Source organism: Schistosoma haematobium, chromosome 2, assembly GCF_000699445.3.
Source record: "Schistosoma haematobium chromosome 2, whole genome shotgun sequence".
NCBI lineage: Eukaryota > Metazoa > Platyhelminthes > Trematoda > Strigeidida > Schistosomatidae > Schistosoma > Schistosoma haematobium.
Window position 1 is genome coordinate 42338457 of NC_067197.1, and position 22379 is coordinate 42360835.

At 37.8% G+C, this 22379-nt stretch overlaps 1 protein-coding gene across 3 annotated transcripts; it reads left to right on the forward strand.

Annotated features, from left to right (window-relative positions):
- The first annotated feature begins 6109 nt into the window (after window positions 1-6109).
- CXXC1_1 (CXXC-type zinc finger protein 1) lies at window positions 6110-22026 on the forward strand. Of its 3 annotated transcripts, XM_051215257.1 has the most exons (8): window positions 6111-6171; window positions 6218-6418; window positions 6454-6554; window positions 6591-6764; window positions 6798-7499; window positions 14600-14804; window positions 17383-17466; window positions 19375-22026. In XM_051215257.1, the coding sequence occupies exons 2-8, from the start codon at window positions 6303-6305 to the stop codon at window positions 20477-20479; spliced, it is 2487 nt and encodes an 828-aa protein (XP_051068456.1). In that variant the 5' UTR covers window positions 6111-6171; window positions 6218-6302; the 3' UTR covers window positions 20480-22026. The 3 variants fall into 3 exon arrangements, with proteins under 3 accessions (XP_051068455.1, XP_051068456.1, XP_051068457.1); XM_051215259.1 differs by having other exon boundaries at window positions 6110-6171; window positions 6591-7499; XM_051215258.1 differs by lacking the exons at window positions 6111-6171; window positions 6218-6418; window positions 6454-6554; window positions 6591-6764; window positions 6798-7499 and having other exon boundaries at window positions 13637-17874.
- Window positions 22027-22379: the final 353 nt, after the last annotated feature.

A 22379-nucleotide genomic window follows, 5' to 3' on the forward strand; every position in this document is an offset into this window, starting at 1 on the left:
TAGCCCATAATCTCCAAGTGACGTGACTGAAATGCGATGCTGTTACGTTATAGTTTACATGTTCCATAAAACCGTGGTCTTATGCTTAAGTCGTGTGTCTAAATTTGTATAGTACTTTGGCGACCTTCAGTGAATGAGTCAGAATTGAGATTGTGACTCATAGCTTTTGCACGAATTCTAAAGTAGTGCTTGTGATCAACTACGTTGGAGATATTCGGTTCTTAATATAGTTCCATGCTGTTTGTTAGCCACGTAGCCCATTTGTCGTATCCACTTCTAATAGGTACTGTGTTATCGAAGCACAGAGACCGTTCTTTCCTAAATGCCTCATAATCTGTTTAGATACCGGTTCTGTGATGATAAGCCCATGGACTTTTTGTACCATCTCGGCACTTATATTTTCTTTATCAGCAGGTAATGCGTTGTAGTACCTTCATGAATGGAGATTGTTCTGTTAATATTGTTTGTCTTAAAACTTTCACTTTCCTGAAGCAACAGTTATTAGGTTTGTTCCAAAGAATCTGACCCTGGCATTGCGTTCAGTAGATCGCTTTTCCTTTTTTGGCATTTAGCATGGTTATTTGCTCTCTAAAATCCCATTTTGGTTAGTTTTATTCAAAATTAAAACTTCATCGAAGTCACTGAAAGCACTTTTAGAGGTTCTGGTCGCCTATGGTTTGCATCGTGACAAACACTGTGGGTGGTCTTGTGCAGCATGAGGTAATCTCAGTGGCTACTTACAACAGACTCAGTAGGTCTGACTAAAAGCATGTATGTTTCTGTGGTGTTTGAATGGACTAATGATTCCTTTGTACTTGATGTCTGCCTGGTTTCGAATTCTAAATTCGATACGTTCGTTCGTGCTCACTTAATTCTTCTTGGCCTAAATTGCGTTTATTCAAGTGCTTCTAATCATCTCATTGGCGTCGCGATGGGGCCTGTGATGGAAGCTGGACATGCATACAAGTTTTGAGTATTATAAGAAACAGTTCGAAATCTGGTTTATAAACAAGGAGGATGTCCATACAGTGTCTCGTTTCTTTATATTTATGGAAGGGGAAGCCTACAGTTTATTGAAAAATTTCGTATTTCCGGAAAAGCATATTTCACTTCATTATTCAACTCTCAATGACATTCTGTAACCTGTGCGAATTTTGGATTCTGTAAAGGAGGGAACTGTCCTAAAATGATTCGTCGGCACATCAACAATTCCGCTACATTACCATGTCATTCCATTCCAATGCGTACTCAAGGTTATGCAGGTAATTCATTGAGGAGTTGCGAAGCAGATCTCGGAGATGAGCACAAATTTGGTAAATATTCGTTCTGTGGCACACTTCACTCTTGTAATTCATCTGTATTCCGTAATACTAAATGTGGTAAAATTGGACACATACAGGCAATTTGTAATACAATCACTTCACCAAATCGTTCACTTTGGATCTTGCTATTCTTAGCCTGTGGATGTATCCACTGGGGTTATACACGCAAGTGTAATTGTTTCATTTTTTCTCCACGTTGATGGCGTTTGCTTCCTTTCAAAACGTTAAACTTTCTTACTGATAACCTGAAAGTAGTTTTTCTCTCGTCTCCTACCCAAGAAAGCTACATTTCAGCGGTAGTCCAAGAAGAAATAGGCTAATTGTACGAATTAACTGTGTCGTGGAACCTGCTACTGTATGTTGACAGAAGTGGATTTATTCACATTCGTCACTGCTTTAACCCGAGTCCGGCCATACAAAAACACACTGAAACCTTTCAACACTGTTCGTAACGTGGGTTTGAGATATAGCATCAGTTTGAACTTTTTTGATTACATTGCATCTCAAATATCCAAAGCTGAAAGCTCATTGGATTCGTAATGATAAACTTCAATAATATCGAATCGAGATTATTATTGAACAGAAAATTTATCATACCCATTCTTGAATATGGTATTTCAGTTTACAGTAATTGCAGGCATAATGATCTGATTAGAATTGAAGATGTTCAAACAGGAGCTTGAGTGACATCGCGCTTCTCAGCCTGTTTCTGCAGTTCAAGTATAGAGTCCCAAACCTGATGATTTTATGAAACTCCCATCTCTATCTGCATTCAAATCTAGCGCGCTGCACATGAATGAGTAGTGACTCCTTGAACAATTCAGATGTTAGTGAAATTAGTTTATTTGGAAAAACAAGATTCTTTAGCAAGTTGTAGGCTTCACTGCCGATGAGATTCAGAAAATAAACTGTGAACTTATCATCAGTATCTTTTCTTGTCATGCACCAGATTTAGAACTACTCCGTATATTCCTGGAATTCGTCGCCACTTAAATCAATATCCAACTGCCCAGGATTTAACTCCATCGCGACGCCAGTATGACAAATAAATGAATTTAAATTAATGTACTAACTTAGAACTCAGTGTAATGTAAGGAAGGTAGAACTAGATGTGCTCAGATGGACGTACTATTTGTGATTCGTAATGAGAGCACAATCAAGTATATAGGAATCATCAGTCAGTACAAATCCCACATAGGCATGTGGTATGAGCTGTCAGACGATGTCGAATGTAAACAGTTCTCAACGGATAATCTATCAAAGACACTTTCTGGGACGAAGAAGACAGGCTTTAATATGATAATTGAGTATGATATGACGAGTACAATATGGAGCTAGAATACCATATTTCAACATTATCTCTTCTTATATCACACAAAATACATTTACATACAAACACCCGTTACATAAGAAACAAATTATCCAGAATTGGATGAAATGTTTTTTAAGAGAAGAAGAATCCGTACAACTGTGGATTGTCAGCATGTTTACGAATGCAGGTTTTTGATTAGCTCAGCCTTACAACCTACTCTTCAAAATATTATGGGCACTAGTAAAGCTCTTCTATTTCTTCTCGTATAAGTGGATTCTAATGTATCTGCATCTCGTTCTACGGGAACATACAAAATGGGGATCGGTGATTAATATCTGGTAAAACAACACTTCCCAGTATGAAAGATTTCAAACGTCTATCCGCAACCGTAATCTCATATTGGTGTCGAAAGCCTCATCTACCAACTGACTTAAGGATTCTTTGCAACACAATAAAGTCTTTCAAAAACCCTGGAATGAATGATTGGGCGCAGAAAACGATAACTTACAAAAGGTATCGACTTTATAAAATGTTACGTTAAAAACTTCGTTCGATTTCAACATGTTAGGACTAAAAGACATAACAGTTACACCAAGATGAAAGAAATTTGGTATAGCCTCAATTGCAGGATCTTGGAATGTACAAAATTAGTGTGCTCTCATCAGAATAAATTAATTCATTTTATGTCACAGGCCAACGTTAACATTCAAAAGGATTAAGTCTAAGACCATTTGAAATATCGTTAAATGAGTACCAAGAGCTCATTCATTTCAAGGAAATCTCAAACGGGAGAAACTGGCACGCCTACAGTGTGATTATAAGCACACTTAGAAAAAGGGCTTTTTCAGAAGATGCCAGACCTTGTAAAAAAAGAAGGAAAAAGCCAGAAGATCAACTATAATTAGCACACCACTTCTTGTTAATAGATGCAGAATATTTTCCTCCACACAAGATATAATAATCAAAAAAAGTAACAACAACCATGCTGTTCTCTCCTAGAAGAGAAAGAATAACCGGTTGGTTACACATGTTTTAGTGTCAACGCTGGAAATCTCGCGTAATGATAGTGGTAGTTGAACAGATTCGAAAGTAGAGGTACAATACAGCAACGCGCATCAGATAAAATAATCACCTCTCTTAAAACCGAAGCAAACTGTCCTGGATTAAAATGCTCCTCTAGTGCGGACCCACGTAGTAGTTTATCTACAGTGTTGGAATTAAGTGAAGTCATTTTTATGTGTGTAAGTTTTATATTCTTATCAGTGAATAGGGTCCTTACTTCTACATTTTCATTAAAAAGTATCGAAATATATTAGTTGGGGATGTCCGTAATGGATGATTACATGTTTTTTTGAGAAAGCTCAGAAAATTGTCCGGTTCCTAACGTTTAAACAAGTTAAAAAACTTCACAGGTTTCAAAATATCAGTCCCTGTAAAATTTGAGAATCAAATCGTTGAATTTAAAACGACACCAGAAATTTACATTGAAAGCCAAAGTGAACAATCGTTTTCAATAACATATAGTGTTAAAAGCAAATCCATGAAAATAATAATCCTTCGGAAGGCTGAAATGAGACCTATCAAGAAGAATAGGGGAGCTTTATGTTCAGCAATATCTGTCCAATACTAGTCATTTAGTATGTTCATTAAATTAAATTCAGCTCCATATATCATTTCGCATTTACATAGAAGAAGGTTATCCCAATCACGAATGTATCGACATAATAATAAACATCATCTTCATTACTAAAAAAAGAAGAAATAACTATGGACGAGACTTGGAAATGAGTGGGAGAAGCACAAACGTTAACATGTAGGGAGCATCTTGGCCGCAAGTAGCATCATCCACCTGCTTCGGTTTGAGAACCTGAGCGGTATTCCAGCCCTCACACAAATCGAATGATGAAGTGTGGCGCATATCTATTTGGTACCTCCTCGTACCAATGTTTATGTGTTTAAGTAAACAAATAATCTACCGAACATCGAAGGAGAACACACAGACCTTATTCTGGATGTCACTCCACCAACGACCCGGAAAAGCAAGATGGCTATTAGACAAATCAAGAGTGGGAAAGCATCACGACCCGACAATATACCAGCTGAAGCTTTCAAGTCAGGCGCAGAAGGAACTGCGAGCATACTCCACGTTCTATTCAGGAAAATTTCGGAGGAAGGACAAGTGCCACAGACAAACTGGAAAGAAAGAAACCTCACCAAGACACCAAAGAAAGATCTGAATAAATGTTGTACTGTATGGAACTGCAATTAGGAGAACTAATACAACCGTATTCAAAAATACACAAGTATTTATAAACAATTGTCTACGCAAGATTTCAATGTTCGTTAACCGGATATTATCAGCAACGGCCTATTGTGGGAGAGGACAAACCAGCTTCCATCTGAAGAGGAAATTAGGAAAGGACATTGGAAGTGGGTATGACATACATTGCGGAAATCACCAATCTGCATCACGAGGCAAGCGCCAACTTGGAATTCTGAAGGGAAGAGGAAAAGAGGAAAGGCCGAAGAACACACTGCATCGAGAGTTGGAAGCAGGCACCGAAATGATGAACAACAACTGGAACGGACTGCCCAGGACAGAGTTCGACGGCGAATGCTGGTGGGAGGCCTTCGCTCCCCCACGGGGTTAACTGTCTGTGAAACATGACATTTAAAGCTGGAGAATATGAGTGATCTCCAAACATTTAATCAGATTTGTTTTTGAAGTTGTACGAATGAATGTGTACTGCTAGAGTTGGACGCAAGCTAATATACATATTTCAAATAATAGTGATACTGTGGTCGGGACATGAATTGGACATCCCGATGAGCAATGCACGCTGACACTCAATTAAGGCGGAGAAAGTTCGGGGTCGGACAAACCCAGACATAGCATCAATCTATGAAATTATTTACTGTCGCGCTGGAACGAGTCAATACGTCCAAACTTCCGAGTTGGAGTCTGCGTAATATCTTTAATCTATGGTTGGACATCGTGTAACATGACTTCCTAATGAAGGCATGTAGACTTCATGCATTTTATGCAAATAACTAATCATCACATTTCTATGTTCAAGGAGAGATTGGTTATTCAGAGAAGTACTGACCCTGATGATTAATATAGTTTGCTTGATCAATCCATGTCACTGAAGTTTAATCGAAGAAATCTGCCATCTATAGTCTCCTAAGGGAGATCGAGGTGAAATCTGGAATACATCCAAACGACTCGGCAATTATTTCAGATACTTCGTAATCCTATTTCCATGGTCTTTAGGCAACGAAATTTCCAGTAAACTGGGCCAATTTGTTAGCAATACACAAACTATATACCACCTACCCACCAACTTCAGTGCATTCTTTAAATGCTTGAATTGGTCGCATACTAAAAGCATCTATCTGGTTCGTTCTATTTAAAGATTATCATCTTTGTGATATCACCATATTTTTAACCTATAGTAATTGCAGTAGTTAGTTCAATTTGCCGACGACCATTACGGGCGCCTTAATCAAAACTTTTCGCTAATAGGAAGAATTGAGGTAGTTTGTCCACTTAATGGTGTTTTATTGATTACTTCTTGCATAGACTGTGTTGCAGTATGATACTTAATAAGTGGTAAACTTCAAAGTTGTTTGCTGACCTTACCGATTCCCCAAAGTAACCACCAAATATGCAAAAGCGGCGTAAGAACAATGGCAAAAAAAACACTGTGAATGAGGAGTTTGATAAAAATGTGGATGAAGTTTATTGTGTCTGTCGTTCTTCTGACGCTGAACGATTCATGATGTAAGTTATTTATAGGAATGGTAATAAGTCTATAGAGCATGTGACCAATGCGAGGAATGGTATCACGGAGATTGCATTAATGTCACTCCTAAGCAAGCAGAGCAGATAAAGACTTTTTACTGTCCTCAATGTCGATGTAAGTGTCCGAGAATTTCGTCTATTGTTCGAGTAGGTAGGAATCCATCTTTAGAGATCGAATATAAAAACACCAGAAGTCAGAGACCAAGGCAAAATCGTCCGAGTTTAAGTCCTAATAACGATATCAGTACCTACACAGACCAATTCTCATCAGGTAAACAGTTCAAGGGAAAACGGAGACCTTCAGATGCCCCGGTCAGTAACTCAGGTAGTGTGTTATATATACGTTTATTTCTTGTAGAAACTGGTACTCGCTCTAATACAATCGACAACACATTACATTTACCGCCTCGAAATATACGCAAATTCAATTCTCCTGGTCCTGACACGTCTCCTAGATCACCTAATGCCTCAGATTCAAGTACTTCAGCTGTGTATAATCGCGTATACTGGGGACGAGAAGAACAGTCTGGACTTGGAGAAGACCAAAAGTTATCTAGCACATTTGTCCCTAAAAAGCGGTCTGGATCCCCTCGTTTACGCCCATGCGGTAATTGCACGGGCTGCAGCATACAAGAAGACTGCGGAAAATGTGAATATTGTAGAGATAGAAGAAAATTCGGCGGCCCCAACAAAATGCGTCAAAAATGTAGGTTAAGACAATGTGCTGGCATGAATGCTTCTCGTAGCAGGAATCCTTCTAATTCTTCTCAAGGTGTTGGTCCTCGTCGCCGTAAACAGCCACCGATACAGTCTGCACCTGTGGAAACACCGCCACCTCATATGCAGTCGTATGCGGATTTTGATGACGAACAATTCGAAGTGCCGTTAGATTTTTCCCCACGACCATATTCTGATAATATTACACAGTCGTTTTTGTCTCATCACTCCGCAAGTTCAGCTCCATTGGGCAGCAAAATGCGTAGAGGTGACCACCGTATTCCAGCCACTAATGAAATTGACGGAATTACTCATCGGCTTTTTGGACGATTCAGTCACGATGGTAAGTTCTGAAATTTCTCATTTTAATAAATCCTATGCCTTATTTTTGATAAACTTGGGTTCGTAAAGTACAGTATTTATTTTTTCAGTGTAGATATTCTAACGCAAAATTCAGTAGTTTTCTTTTAGTATGAGGTTCTGCTTATAGTAATGACGTAAATGCTATCGACTATGGTTTAATACTATCCAGTAATATTAAACGTAATTAAATAAGTCAATGACGATCTATCCAGTAATAAACGTATAAACCTTTTCCAATTATATTTCTCAAAGATCAGTCGTTTCTCTGGTCACTCGCGATATTGTTGTAAATAAGTATTTGGGAGAACTTGTCTGTTTAAAAGACAACTTAAACCGTCTTGATTTCCGTTCAGATGAGATTCTCTATGGGTATGATGTTTGTCTTGATGATATAGCATGCAAACATTTTGAGCGATAGAAGCTAACTCACGGACACAGTTTTAAACGCTGTCTTTAAAAGAGCAGATTGTGAATAATGCACATTTTGTGACAAACAGTCCCAGTGGTCCTGGTATTCTAAGACTGAGATATTCGCTTGGATAACAAATCAAGAACAAAAGAGAATCAGAATGTTGTATCCCATTGTTGAAAGATCGGTTAGAAAAATTACTTGACCAACCTAGGAATAATTGAGATTTTAGGTCTGCTAATGCATCTGTTCACAATAACCTTATCACTTTCAGTAATTGTTGTGTTGCAGCTCAAAACTCTTGCAACAGTGGTAGTCAGTCGATTCCACATAATCAGTCTGAAACAACTAAAGACGCTACATTTAGATCACCTGTTCTCTCAAGTATAAAAATAAAAAACAATGATCAGTGTCATATTTCGTTTGACCTCATGCATTCAGTAAACCAGCTACAACGTAGGACCAAGCACATATATGCATCGGTCCAAGTTGCCACACCTCACTCATTAGCACAAGAAGATGAATACCGAATTCATAGAAGTAGTTAGTTCAGTTGTAGTAATCTATAAAAAGAAAAGGTTACATGTAAAGATATAATGCAGGAAGAAGGAATTAGTTCGTAGAAAGAAAGGTATAAATTCATTTCAATCTCACGTCCTAAGGGAATACATAAAGTTTATACATCTACGCCATTGTGATCGATTCTGAGCCATGTCATTCACAGTCTACAACCATTGGTTACGATAGTCACGCGTACCCCAAACAAGTAGTCTGCATCTACCAACATGACTGGTTGCCCCTAACTTCCTTCCAACCATCCCCAACACTAGTCAGCATTGCGTGTCCTTGTAATCAGTGTTCAGGCATATACAACACGTAGCCCAACCATCTCAGTTGATGAAGATTCGCAGCCTTATCGACTGATTTACCATCATTCCCTAATACCCTACACCTCACCTCACTATTACTTACCCGGTGGTCCCAACAGATGCGAGCAATATTTCTAGGGCATTTGTGATCAAATACTAGTAAATTACGAGTATCTTCTACTCTTAATGACCACGTTTCGCAGCCGTAAAATAAAACAGAACAAACTGCCGCACAGTACACTCGTCCCTTAATTGATAGACGGGTATCTCGCCCTCGCCATAGGTGACGTAAGTTGACACAAGCCAAACGAGCTTTTCAAATCCACGCTGATATTTCTTCGGGCAATAACCCATTAGGGCTGATCATAATTCCAAGATAAGTGAAGTTGTCGACGTGTTTGACTACTTCACTCCCTATCCTTAGTTCAGGTGTTGACGCAAGCCAGTCCTGAAGCAACAACTTGCATTTGGAGGGGGAGAAACGCATCCCAAACATTCTGGCATTGTTGCTTAGTGTTACCAAAATACTCTGCATTTTATCAGCGTCTTCATCAAACAGGACTATGTCATTTGCGTATTCTAAGTCGATACGTGAACCTCCTGGAGAGAGATCAATGCCTGAGAATCCAGTCGACGAGAACGTTATTTCCTGTAGTAGGTCTATGATGAAACTGAACAAAAATTGAGATAATGGACAGCCTTGACGGACACCATTTGAGATTGCGAAATCAGATGACAGTTCGCCATAAGCTCTCACTCGATTATTAGTGTTCGAGTAAAGAGCCTTTACAAGGTTTATGTACTTCTGAGGTATGCCTTTCAATGACAGACACTGATACAGAACCTCTCGGTCTGCAGAGTCAAATGTAACTTTTAAGTCAAGAAATACCACCTCATGCGTTCAGAGTAAAGAATCTTATCTCAGAGAAACCATTATGTCAGTGTCTCGTAACTTTCTTGATAGCGTTCGTGCATTAACGTTTCAGGGGTGTCGTTTTGAATCACGTGAACATTGCGACTCTGACGGTAGTTCTTATGACTGAGCTAAACACTGTTGTTTGGTTTCATGTATTCACAACTATGCTAACCTATTCCACAGGCAAACATACGCCTTTTTTTTCTACTATTGATTAACAGTCCACAGTTGAGTTCTTAATCTTAAATATGTGGGTCTATTGGGTGTCTCGATTACTTATGTGATCTGAATAGTACTCTCAGTTTCTCTGTTTACTTCCGCCTAAATGGACAGTAGGGCAGTCATGTATTGGCTAGGGCGTTTGACCTTCAGTCAGTAATATAATTACTCTCATTGGACTATTAATAAGAAAACTAAAAATCGCCAATATATATCTGTCAGTGTTAGAGCTTACTCGTTTGAGCGTATTTATATCGTCAACTTCTTGAGGCACGTAGGAATGTTAAACCTGTGCCCGAACCAGGAGTTGAAGTCCACAACTTAGCTCTCAGAAGGCGATTTAGTGAAACTGATTGCTTTCATATCAATGTGTTAAGCTTTAGAACACCTATAGATATACGGTGAAATTACATTCCCAAGTTACTTAAATCACTCGTTTAATGTATAAATGCGTTCGTTAGGTGATGAAGCAGTGTTTGTTTTTTATTATTATTTTAACACATAGATATTGGTACAAGGAGGCACCAAATACATATGCGCCACACAAATCTCATTTGATATGTGTGAGAGCTGTGATACTGCCCGGGTGCCCAAACCGAAGTAGGTGGTTTTCTTAGGGGCCACTCCACGAGCCTTCGACCTGAAGGTCTGATCCACAAGGCAGTGTAGCATCGTAAGAAGATGCAGTTCCATGGTAGCTGGTGACCAGCGATTGGTTCATACGCCATTTGTTCCTTCAGGATACTGGAGCCAGCCCATGTGCACCATTGGTTTGGGATCCGGTTAAAGCGCCGGACATTCGCTTTTCGTCCTCTCATTTTCGTAAACAACACCCTCGCCACGAGAAGATAGTGAGTAAGACTTCCCTGGCAGAGGGTATATACGCGTAGCCATGTGAGAGCATTTCGAGAGGGAGAGCGGACTCTCCCCACTCTCGTACGTACGTACATCAGTTCAAGTTGCCATACCACATTAGCACAGACATGCAGTTGTCAATTGGAATCCCATAGTGGTGGAAGTAGTAAAAGTATAATCAGTAATCATAAACATCACGGTTTGAAGATGTTATTCAAGAAGTATAATCCAGTGGAATGAATTTGGAAAGAGAAAAGAAGAAAAGGACATGAAGAATTCAGAAGATTAGAATTTGACAGAACACAAAGAGTGGATGCACCTGCGCAATTGAAAACGAATTTGAACCATGTCATTCAAGGTCTCTAACCACCGGTTGCTATCGTCTCGCGGATCCCAACCAAATAGTCTGCATCTACCGACATGGCTCAGTCCACTTGTCAGTGACTTGATGAATTTGTGCCATGTGTTGGTGTGGCCGCCTCTAGCTTTCTTCCAACCTACTGCTACACCATAAAACATCGCACATCGGGGCAGTTGGTGGTTGGGCATACGTAACACGTGTCCCAGCCATCTCAACTGATGAAGTTTCACCACTTCGTCAATTGAAGTAACGATGTGTATCGAGCCTAATCAGTCCTAGCAGTTTTGAAGCCTTATGCTTTACGAACTCATTTTTTGGAAAATAATTTCAGTGGGTTTTTTCCTGTAAACGCATGTTCACTTCATCGGTTTATTCGTCCAGTTCAACTTAAATGACTTCAGGAACCTGAGCGATGCCCATAAGCACCGCTGATCAATAATCTCACGTTATGAGTTGCTGCCTTATCTTCTGTCTACTTCTTGTTCCACTTTTCGTTTTCATGTAATATTTGCTTCTTATTCACAAAGTGAGTTACATTTTTCTCTAGCCCCCAAATGCCCTGATACGGCCGAGAGTAAGAAAAGTCCGCTCTCCCTCTCGAAATGCTCTCACATGGCTACGCGTATATACCCTCTGCCAGGGAAGTCCTACTCACTACCTTCTCGTGGCGGGGGTGTTGTTTGCGAAATTGAGATGACGAAAAGCGAATGTCTGGGGCTTTGACCGGGTTGGTGGACATGGAGAGTCCACCTAGGGGAGTTGGAAAACCCTGATTCCAAACCAATGGTGCACATGGGCTGGCTCCAGTATCCTGAAGGAACAAATGGCGTATGAACCAATCGCTGGTCACCAGCTACCATGGAACTGCATCTTCTTACGATGCTACACTGCCTTGTGGATCAGACCTTCAGGTCGAAGGCTCGTGGAGTGGCCCCTAAGAAAACCACCTACTTCGGTTTGGGCACCCGGGCAGTATCACAGCTCTCACACATATCAAATGAGATTTGTGTGGCGCATATGTATTTGGTGCCTCCTTGTACCAATATCTATGTGTTACAATAAATAAATAAACAACACTTTCGGTAATATCTCTTGACGAAACCTATCTTATTCGTTTCATCAATTCATTGTGAAGCAATAACCTCGTGGCTTAGACAATCAATGTTCATGTATTTAGTTTCATTTCTAAACTACTCACCACCTACTTCGATTTGATAACCAGCTGTTATCACTAATCACCTCAAAATGGAGTAAATATCAGTCATGGTCACTGTAGGAGCTAGAAGGAATGTGTATTTGTTCCAGTTCTCACCGCAGATCAGCGAAAGGGGAAATCAACATGACAGTAAACTGAGGGGCAAATAACAATTAATCTAATGGGAGGCTAATCACGATAAGTAGTTCCCAAAGAACGAAAGCAGCCAAAGTCTGGAAAGTATAAAATGAAACTAAGTCCAAGATTTTATGAAAACTTCAGAATAAATGCGAATTCAATGTGTGAAGTCGTGTTACACGATGTCCAACCATAGATTAAAGATATTACGCAGACTCCAACTCGGAAGTTTGGACGTATTGACTCGTTCCAGCGCGACAGTAAATAATTTCATAGATTGATGCTATGTCTGGGTTTGTCCGACCCCGAACTTTCTCCGCCTTAATTGAGTGTCAGCGTGCATTGCTCATCGGGATGTCCAATTCATGTCCCGACCACAGTATCACTATTATTTGAAATATGTATATTAGCTTGCGTCCAACTCTAGCAGTACACATTCATTCGTCCAACTTCAAAAACTACGTGACAATTGATTGATCATTGAGTACTGACCAGTCCCGTGTTTGTATAGTCCTTTAGTGCTTATCGAATTGTATCAATGGAGTTAAAATATTGTCACTGTTCTAACGAACTCGACATCGCATCCATTATGCTGAAATGTTATGTGTTTGGAGATGGTCGGTAAGAAACCCCAAACATAGTTGTAGTTTTGAGAGAACTGATGCCTACTGATAGGTAAAAACACGCATTGCCTAGGTTCATTTTCCGAGACGTTGCTGTTGAGCTATTCGTTCTGAAATTAATCTCCTGTAGGGGACAAGAATCTAATTTAGGGACGAGCCAATCAGGAGCGTTTGAGCGATTTCAAGGTCACGGAGCCAAGTTCAACACTAGATGCTTACATACGATCGGTTCACAGCGGATTTTAGAAAGGTGATTAGTGAGAGGTTACAACAAATGGGACGGCGAGACTTTAATTTAGGGACTAGCCAATCAGAAGCGTTTGAGCAATTTCAATTATTAGCCAATCAGGAGACAGTATAAAGCAAAAATATATTATAAGAAAGTAATCAATTACAGTGGATATTCTTCTTTTAAATGATTTAAAAACTTGTTAAGGTTTGATAAAGGTTCAGAAGTTCTGAATTCATAATGCATATGGTATAGAAACTCGTCCATAGGGTGAGGGTTAGGGTTGTAGCCTCTCAATAAACACCTCTTCTCTAAAATTCGTTGTAAACCGATCGTATGTTAGCACCCTAACGCTAACCTAACCCTATGGACGAGTTTCTATACCATATGCATTATGAATTCAGAACCTCTGAACCTTTATCAAACCTTAACAAGTTTTTAAATCATGTAAAAGAAGAATATCCACTGTAATTCATTACTTATAATATATTCTCACTTTATACTACGTGTCTTCTGATTGGCTAATAATTGTCAAGGTCACTTAAGATTCGTTCAAAGGTCGTCCCTAAAATAGAGTCTCGCCTAAAGATTTTTCTTAAAATGATAGGTCAGCTTCATTAAGTTATCTACGATCTAATAGCAGCTGTGTATCTCCTCGTTTTCTGCAAACAATTAATCGGCATACCAATTCGGTTAGTCATATTTCTGGATTTTCTATTTCATCTAGAATTCACAATTACATTTTATAGAGTTATTTTCACTAAGCGTATAAGTTGAATCATTGCAGGAGTTCTGTATACAGCTCAAGTTATGACCCCATTAGTATGGATCACATACCATTCAAATGGTTCTTGTGTTACTGTCTGACAATAAAAGACATCTGGAGTGTTTTACTATCAGCAAACCATAACCTCAATCGTTTTTGGTAAATTTTGGATTCGTTTTACTTCCGTACTTTGAGATATAACCACCTAGATTGTACATAGACTTGTGTCTTTTTCGAATTGATGGCTGTCTTGTCTCACTTGTAAAATTTTATTTGGTTGCAGAATAAATTTCAATTGCCAGTTACTTTTTCTAAGTCTCTTCAATTAGTCGTATAAATAAAACAATATCATACATCTTTTAAAATGCACCTGCCTCATTGGCTGCATTAAACTTGTCGAAAAAGTTCAAACGGAAGTCGGTTGTTGCGAAACTTAACATTAAATTTATTTTATTTTGCTAAATTTCATATGAACAAAGTGCTTTCACTCTTTTTGTCAGGTCTCCAACCACATTCTCGCAGTAAAGGACCCATACCAAATATTTATCCCATTAACACTGATGAACCTATGGATTTTGTGGACAACGATTCGGATGATGACATTGTGCTGCCAGAAATGGCACATTGTGCAGGTCCTGCTTGCATGCTGGCGGCTATTCCTGGTGAGAAATACTGTTCAGAATCCTGCAAGCTGAAACATACCAGGTACGTCCACTGTTTTTCAACTTCCCAACAATACCATAAATCAGGTCGATTACGGAGATTTTTTAAATTTAAAGAAATGTTTCTTTGGAATACTGACGTCAGCTGAAGAAGCACTAAAAATAGAGAGTCGGTACACAACCTTTTTGTCCTGATCTCAGACTCAGGATTTCTCACCCACGACTCGACCCAGAATAAAACTCAAGACCTTAAGGTATCAACACGGACACAACGCTATTCTTAGTTTTTTTCCGTCGAAACACATGGTTCTGCTTGAAATTCGGTCATTGCATGAAGTGGAACAATCGATGATGGCTAAATACCTCACCTGTTGATTGAGGCTTTTGGTTACAGATTTTCGTCATAACTTCTGGAAATGTATTAAGCAGCACACTTACTATTTAGTTAGGTGGTTTGTAGAAGTCCACTCAATTCGAAATTGTCTTTTGCACAGACGTTAGATCTTGATACACTAGGTTCAATTTCTTGTACTGTCGTGGATACTCACTACTCTGAATTTCCGGACCCGAACGAAAAATCTACTCGATTCTCTCGTTTTCAGGTCCTATGTTGTAAGCCACCCCAGTAATCATATTTTTGTTCTTTGCATTCCTTTTTAAACGTTGAATTTTGCTTATCGACTATCATCGTCGTTATGAAACCATAAAGGCCCTTTATTTTTGATCATTTGATTGATTGAACTGTATAGATTCAAAGGTTTTATAAGCCCTATCTGATGGGTAGAGTATGTATTTATTTCGTTTGACTTTCTCAACACATAAAGGCTCTCTTGCAAATACCAGTTTGCCGCGATTGTGTATCGTCAGTGTATTATTGTCATTATATATAAGGTAGTCGGGTTCTGTACATCCTCATCGTATTAGTCTTATTGTTATTACCCAACCGTCAAATTCCAGCACAAATCATAACAGATTCTTCAACTGATAACAGTTCTTAGCGAAAACTTTTTAAACATAATCTACTACTCGCAAGTAATATTATTGTGTAAGTCAATTTTAATCAGACAGGCAATGTGGAACCTATGTCATTTCGAGTTGTGTATGTCCATATCGGCACAACAGAAGGATTTATTTATTTAAAGATAAACATCGGTCGTTCCTCTCACTTATATGAAGGAAGTAGTCGATAATTACAGCAGGACAACCACTGGCTTCTGCTTTGAGCAGTCTTTTAACATCTCAAGTCACTGTATTGCATTATCTTTAGGACCCCAACCAGGGAACTGTGAAGAACCAACAAATCCTAGTCTTTCATAGCTATTTTTCATAGGACTACATCATGTCATACACTGACCACGGGGAGCCGAAGAGATACACTCTCCGTTTAAACATAGCACTAAGTACGAGGACAGAATAAGCACTTTTAGAATGGATCCCTGTTAACAGTCTCTTATGTACTGTTCGACTAAACGGTCCCGTAAGAACTCGGAAGGATAGGGACACACGTCGTTGCCTTTTCGTAGTTCCTGCCTACGCTCCCACTGATTGTAGCCCGAATGAAGTGAAAGATTAATCTTACAGGAATCTTTCTGAACTTCTTCAGAAAGCTAAACGTTCAGTCATAGTACTAGTCGCAGGTGACTTTAATGCCCAAGTAGGTAGCTTAAAACAAGCAGAAAGACATTTGGGTGGGTATTTTAGTATTCCGGCTCAGCGAACAGATAATGGTGACCGTCTGTTGCAACTTCTGGATACAGTGATAATAAGACCAACAGTGGCGTAAAACTGGCAGAAAAAATGGGTGTAAAATGTAGAATATTCTTAATTTGAAGAAGAGAACACGTGTATCTGGACCGCTGCGACATTATGAATATCTCCACATTAATTTCTTTCGGGTGATAATTCTATTACCTAGGAATTTTCATAGATATTCGCCGTTAAAAAATTCAGTATTAAACGTTGATTTCATAGACACGGTAATAATAGGATTTGTTGTCCATTCTTACTAGTTCAATTTTTGTAGTCCTCGTCCTTCTAAACTTTTATTCCCACCGTTCGTAGCCTGTGTATGAGCATCATTGATGACTTTAGTATTAAGCAGTTTTTGAATTTGCCTTCCCCATTCTGTAAGCCAATGGTTGCTATTATTGAATTCGACATAGTAGGTAATGCTCCTACATAAATATGCAATCGGCCACTTAGTTTTATTATTTCCATTATCGTTATTATAAATCCCAAACTTAGTGGTGGAATTTCAAACCACTGTCACACTCTGGTCAATCGTGCAGTTATAATATTTATCACTAATAAAGTTCGTTGATGTTTAATGATTTAAGGCAATAAAGGACTGGATCCGGGTTTTAAAATATAGTATCCAATTACTTCGATAACTCATAATTTCATCAAGTTATCAGTCCGTTTTACAACACTTCATTTTTACAGATTTTTATAATCTGAAGTTATACAAATCTAAGTTTTATTGTGCATTGAATTGACCTTATCATTTCCGTTTGAACTCAAAATGTTGGCTATTTAGTGGTAAAAGGCCAAACTTTATAACAACCGAAATGCACGCATTTGATTGTTCTGTTCACTTTATATTTCATGTTTACAACCTCCAGTTCCCGCTGCTCTGTTCGTTCAGCTGTTCCTAATCTCCGTCCTTCAATAACTGCTATTTCACCCCGTGAAGCTAATCCTATTCCGTAAGTGTATATCTGTGAAATATTTATTGTTGTTTGTATTCTCATCGGATTCGAGCTATAGAACCTGTTATAATTTCTCAGATATTCCTATTGCTTAGTATTCTTGGACGCCAATTCACTCGATAAGTCTCCAAATTAGAACAATATTAAACAGGAACTAAATTATTCCAAATAGCCAAGGCGAATGTAAATAGGAATTACAATAAGAATAACGTTATTTATATATTTTATATGAGAAGATTCTAGAGTCTTCCGCAATTGTCCACTAGCATTGATTGGATAAGCAATAGCCAATCAACGTGCCACTATGTAATCTTGCACGGAACATGCTTAAATCCAATCTATATCCTGCTAACACAACCTGCGGTCCTTTGTTCATGTCATGACCATTGACTCCATTGATCAAAAGTATGTAACCACTCTGAAGTTATTTCATCTTTATATTCCAACCACTACTAGACTATAATTATCCATGTTTGAAGTTGCCATAATCACTTCAGAAATATGTTTTTTTTAGAAACTCCATATAAGCCGTGTGCAGTATCTCTTTTCTCAGCTGCCGAAGCTATCTGACTACACTATCCTTAGTCTTTTTGGTCAAGTGTTAACTCCACAACTCACCAGTTAGAAACTAAACACAGATGATTCATAGTTCCGTTTCTAATCGTCTTAACTGTCCCGTGAACTAGCACTCATCTTATTTAAGAAACTTCATGTTTACCCGCAGATTGTAAAAGGCACACAAAGATCTAAGGCTATGTAGATAGTTATTATTTAACGTTAGATGAGAGAAATTTTGGTTTTACATTTTCATCTCGATAACTAGGCAGGATATTGTTCGGGTGTGCGTTTGGAAGCTGACTTTTAGTACCCTCAACATTCATTGTAGCCTTTTATAAAAAGAGCTCTTTATTTTTTCCTAGCTTTTATTAAGGTGTATGTGATGTGAATGAATGAGTTAGTCAGAATGTTTTTCATTATGATTCCATATCATTTTACGCGTCTCTGGAACTGCTGGTTATCCATGGGAACTCGTTATTCTCATCACACTTCGGCGTCCCCCTGAGGCGTTACTACTATGCTGTTTATGGGTTGAGAAACGAGTTTAAATCTCATAGAGACGTCAGTTCTCTCAAGAATATAGGTACACCAAACCAACTGGTAGTAACTAGCACAGAAAGTGGATCCAGATATTCTTCCTGATTGCTTCCAAACACCTAATACCAAAACATATTGTACATGATATTGAATCACTTATACTAGTGTCCACATTGAAACTTACCTAACAGAATTCAATTAACATTAAGAATTACATAAACATAACATTGATTACTACTCGATGTGCAATTAACATTAGTATGTCAGCATTACGAGTTTTAGGGTTTCCTATTGATCGCTTCCAGCCACCTAAGCTAGTAGTTTGTAAAGTTTCTTGTTTCGAAACCGAAAGTTATAGTCATCAACTTGTTTCATTTTTGACTTTGAAGTTGCTTCCATCGATCTCTCACTTATACTAACATTAAACACTAGGTTGTACTGGCGCGACATATAGGTACAGATATTCACCTAATATATTGGTCACTGTAGACTCATTACTTCATTATCTTGTTCGCTCACTGTTCTTTCAGTAGTCTCTTAACAGTATAACAAGTACCTCCTATATAATTTATTTGTTAGCAACTTCGTTTTATTCTAATTAACGAAATCTCATTTGATGCCTTGCTTCAGATATAAAAGATCAATCTCAAATGTGATGTATTATTCTGTCTATCATTCTCGTGTTTCTTTTAGTACATTGTGTGTTCTATATCTAAACCTCTTCTATACAAACGTTTAATCGAATGACCTTTCTTTACTACTATCTTATATACAAAATCATATGATATCAATGTGTTTTTCCGTATTTAGATACTCTTTACCATATCCAGATCACATGTATTGTCGCCATCATCGTGTTCAGAATTGGAACAATACTGCATCTCCATCCTACAGAACTACAAATCAACCTTTCGATCAGTTCTCTATTGATCAAGCTTACATTACTACTGATGGCTTACTTAAGTCACGTGGACATCCAACATTTGGATGTTCTCCTGGACCAGTCCATAGAATTACACCACAGCGACATTCAAATCCTCATCCTGTTTTGATCAATACTAGTAGTCGATTGAATAGCGTGGACACTCAAGGTAATACAATGATTTGTGACGTTGCTGATACCGCTGCATTTATGGACTCTGTGGCTTCAGCAGTACGTAGAAGCAATAATCATGGGACAATAAATGCATTTGCTGAAGAGCTTGGTATAGATTTACCATCAGCTCATCCTTCAACCGGAACTCGTTTATCGTCTTCACCTAGTTTATCTGGAATTTATTCTTGTTATACTGGATCGAATCGTAGCGATAATATTCGACCCGTTGATTTACATGCTGTAGATGATGATACTGAACTACCACCAGGAGTAGATGATGATGAAGCTGATGTCAATCAAATGGTTTCCGAAGTGGGCGGACATCCTGTTTACGGCTACTATATGATTAGTTACGGCAATGAAACCAATGGTCATAATTCACGTATTTCCTTGACTAATACTTCTAACCCTACACTAAATGAACATCGTATAAGTACAGGCTCTTTACGTACCAGAACAAATATCCGCCACCTTAATCATAGGATGATAAATCAAAGTAACGGTGAGTCAGCAAATGGTATCCCTGGACCCTACAGTTCTAGTCGAACGTTGCCAGCCGGGAATGTAAATTTTCGGCATACAAGCTTAAATGTTATCCCAGGAACAGTCAGTCAGGATAATTGTTTAAGTCCATCCGGATCTACCGGTGTGAGTGACATAGGTGTTTCTAATATGGGATCATCAGTATCCAGTTCCAATGTAGCGCCTCATTCTGTTCCTGGCTATATACCTGGTCCCGATGAATTCTATACAATCAATGATTCAGATGACCTAGAAATCAATTGGCCACAAGAAACAGTCGCCGGAGTAAATGGTTAACTTTTAATTGTATTATATCCTTCGATATGTTCATTACTTAATATGGAATTATTGCTTGATTAGTGAGCAACCTCAGCTAGGAGCTGTTTTGCGCATGTATTTTTCCTCTTGCGTATTTTTTTTAAATAAAAGACCTATTCTGTAACAGATAAATGTGTGTAGCATTACAGAAACCTAGGACTTTTAACCTCTGTTTACCCCCACTTATTTTACTCCATCATTACGTTGCAGTATGTTGAGTTGTCAGGTCTCAAAATTCTCCTGTATCTATATTGCTTATCAGATTTGTTTTGTGGCTATGGTTTAGTCCCCCCTTTTTTTGCTTAGATATCAAATTGATAATTTTGCCTTGTATACATATTCATTATACATCTATATATGTCATCTTCTTTACTAATGGCGCCAAAAAAACGGTTCATTCAGAACGATCTTGTACATATAAATAGCTCGTCTTTTACTTTTTTTTTAAATAAAAAAAGGTATATATATATATATATATATATTTGTGTTTATCTACGCATATTTACGTACGTATTGTTCATGTTTTGCACAGTGGTATATTCAAAACACCATTTTGCACAATACTATTATAACCTCAATATGTATCTTTTAATTTCCCACCTAACCAGAACTATCTATCTGTTATTGTTATTATTATTATTTACTGGTCTGGTCTTAGTGTGTCTTGAATTTGATTTTTTCTTAATATACCATCCCAAATTGATGAAGATTATTAGTTCATCTTATTATTTTTATTATTATTAATATTACTTCCTTATAAGGAAATACTATTCTGCTGATTGTTACATATATATATGTATGGAAATAATACATTTGCCAGTACTAAATTCTTTATTCTCTTAATTCTTTCATTGTTTCTTCATTTCTCATATTCAACATAATCTCTATCACTATTACTGATTACGGTTATTGTTATTAGTCACATAGTCATAGTATTAGTAGTAGTAATGGTAATAGTAGTAATAGTATTCGCAATAATTGTAATTAATCTTTTCCTCTTCTTCCTTCTTCTTTCTTCTTCACTTACCTCATTTCTCTCCGCCAAATTCAATCTTTGTAAATAATTTATATCCATAAATAATATTCTTATATGTGTAAGTATACACTTTCAATGATATAAGAAACATCAAATTTTAGAAGGGGTGTCTCTTTTTTGTTGTTGTTCTGTTTTGTTATTCTAATAATAATAACAATAATAATAATCATTTCATTGTGTACATAACAAATAAGAGAGTAATGATTAAAATGATCAAACTTTAAATTATTATTATTATTATTATTATTATTGTTCCTCTGATTCTCTAACTCATCTACATACATAATTGCATAGTAACTATAAGTAATAATAGGAATGTTATCAATGGTGAATAATATTGAAGGTTGCTCACACTATCTGTACAAATGGTCGAATTCTCCATCTGTAAAAAAAAATATATATTTTAAGACAAAATATTCACGTTTATTACTTCTTAAATATTGTATCATTCAATAGATAGATTATTAAGGTGTGAAATTGGAATAGAATTTATTTCTAGAGTTTTCCATTTTATTATATGCATAAAGTGAGATAGAAGCAGTTTACTATATTAATATTTTTTTATTATCAGTCAGGAATAATAGGAATTGAAGAGGAAAGTTGATTATGAATACAGTGGTCTTGAATGCTGATAGAAGTATGAGGGCGGTTATCACTTCCCGGTTACCTACATCGTGGGAAGGTTCTTTTTTATTTATTGTGACACAGATATTGGTACAAGGAGGTACCAAATACATATGCGCCACACAAAACTCATTTGATATGTGTGAGAGCTGTGATACTGCCCGGGTGCCCAAACCGAAGCAGGTGGTTTTCTTAGGGGGCCACACCAGGAGCATTCAA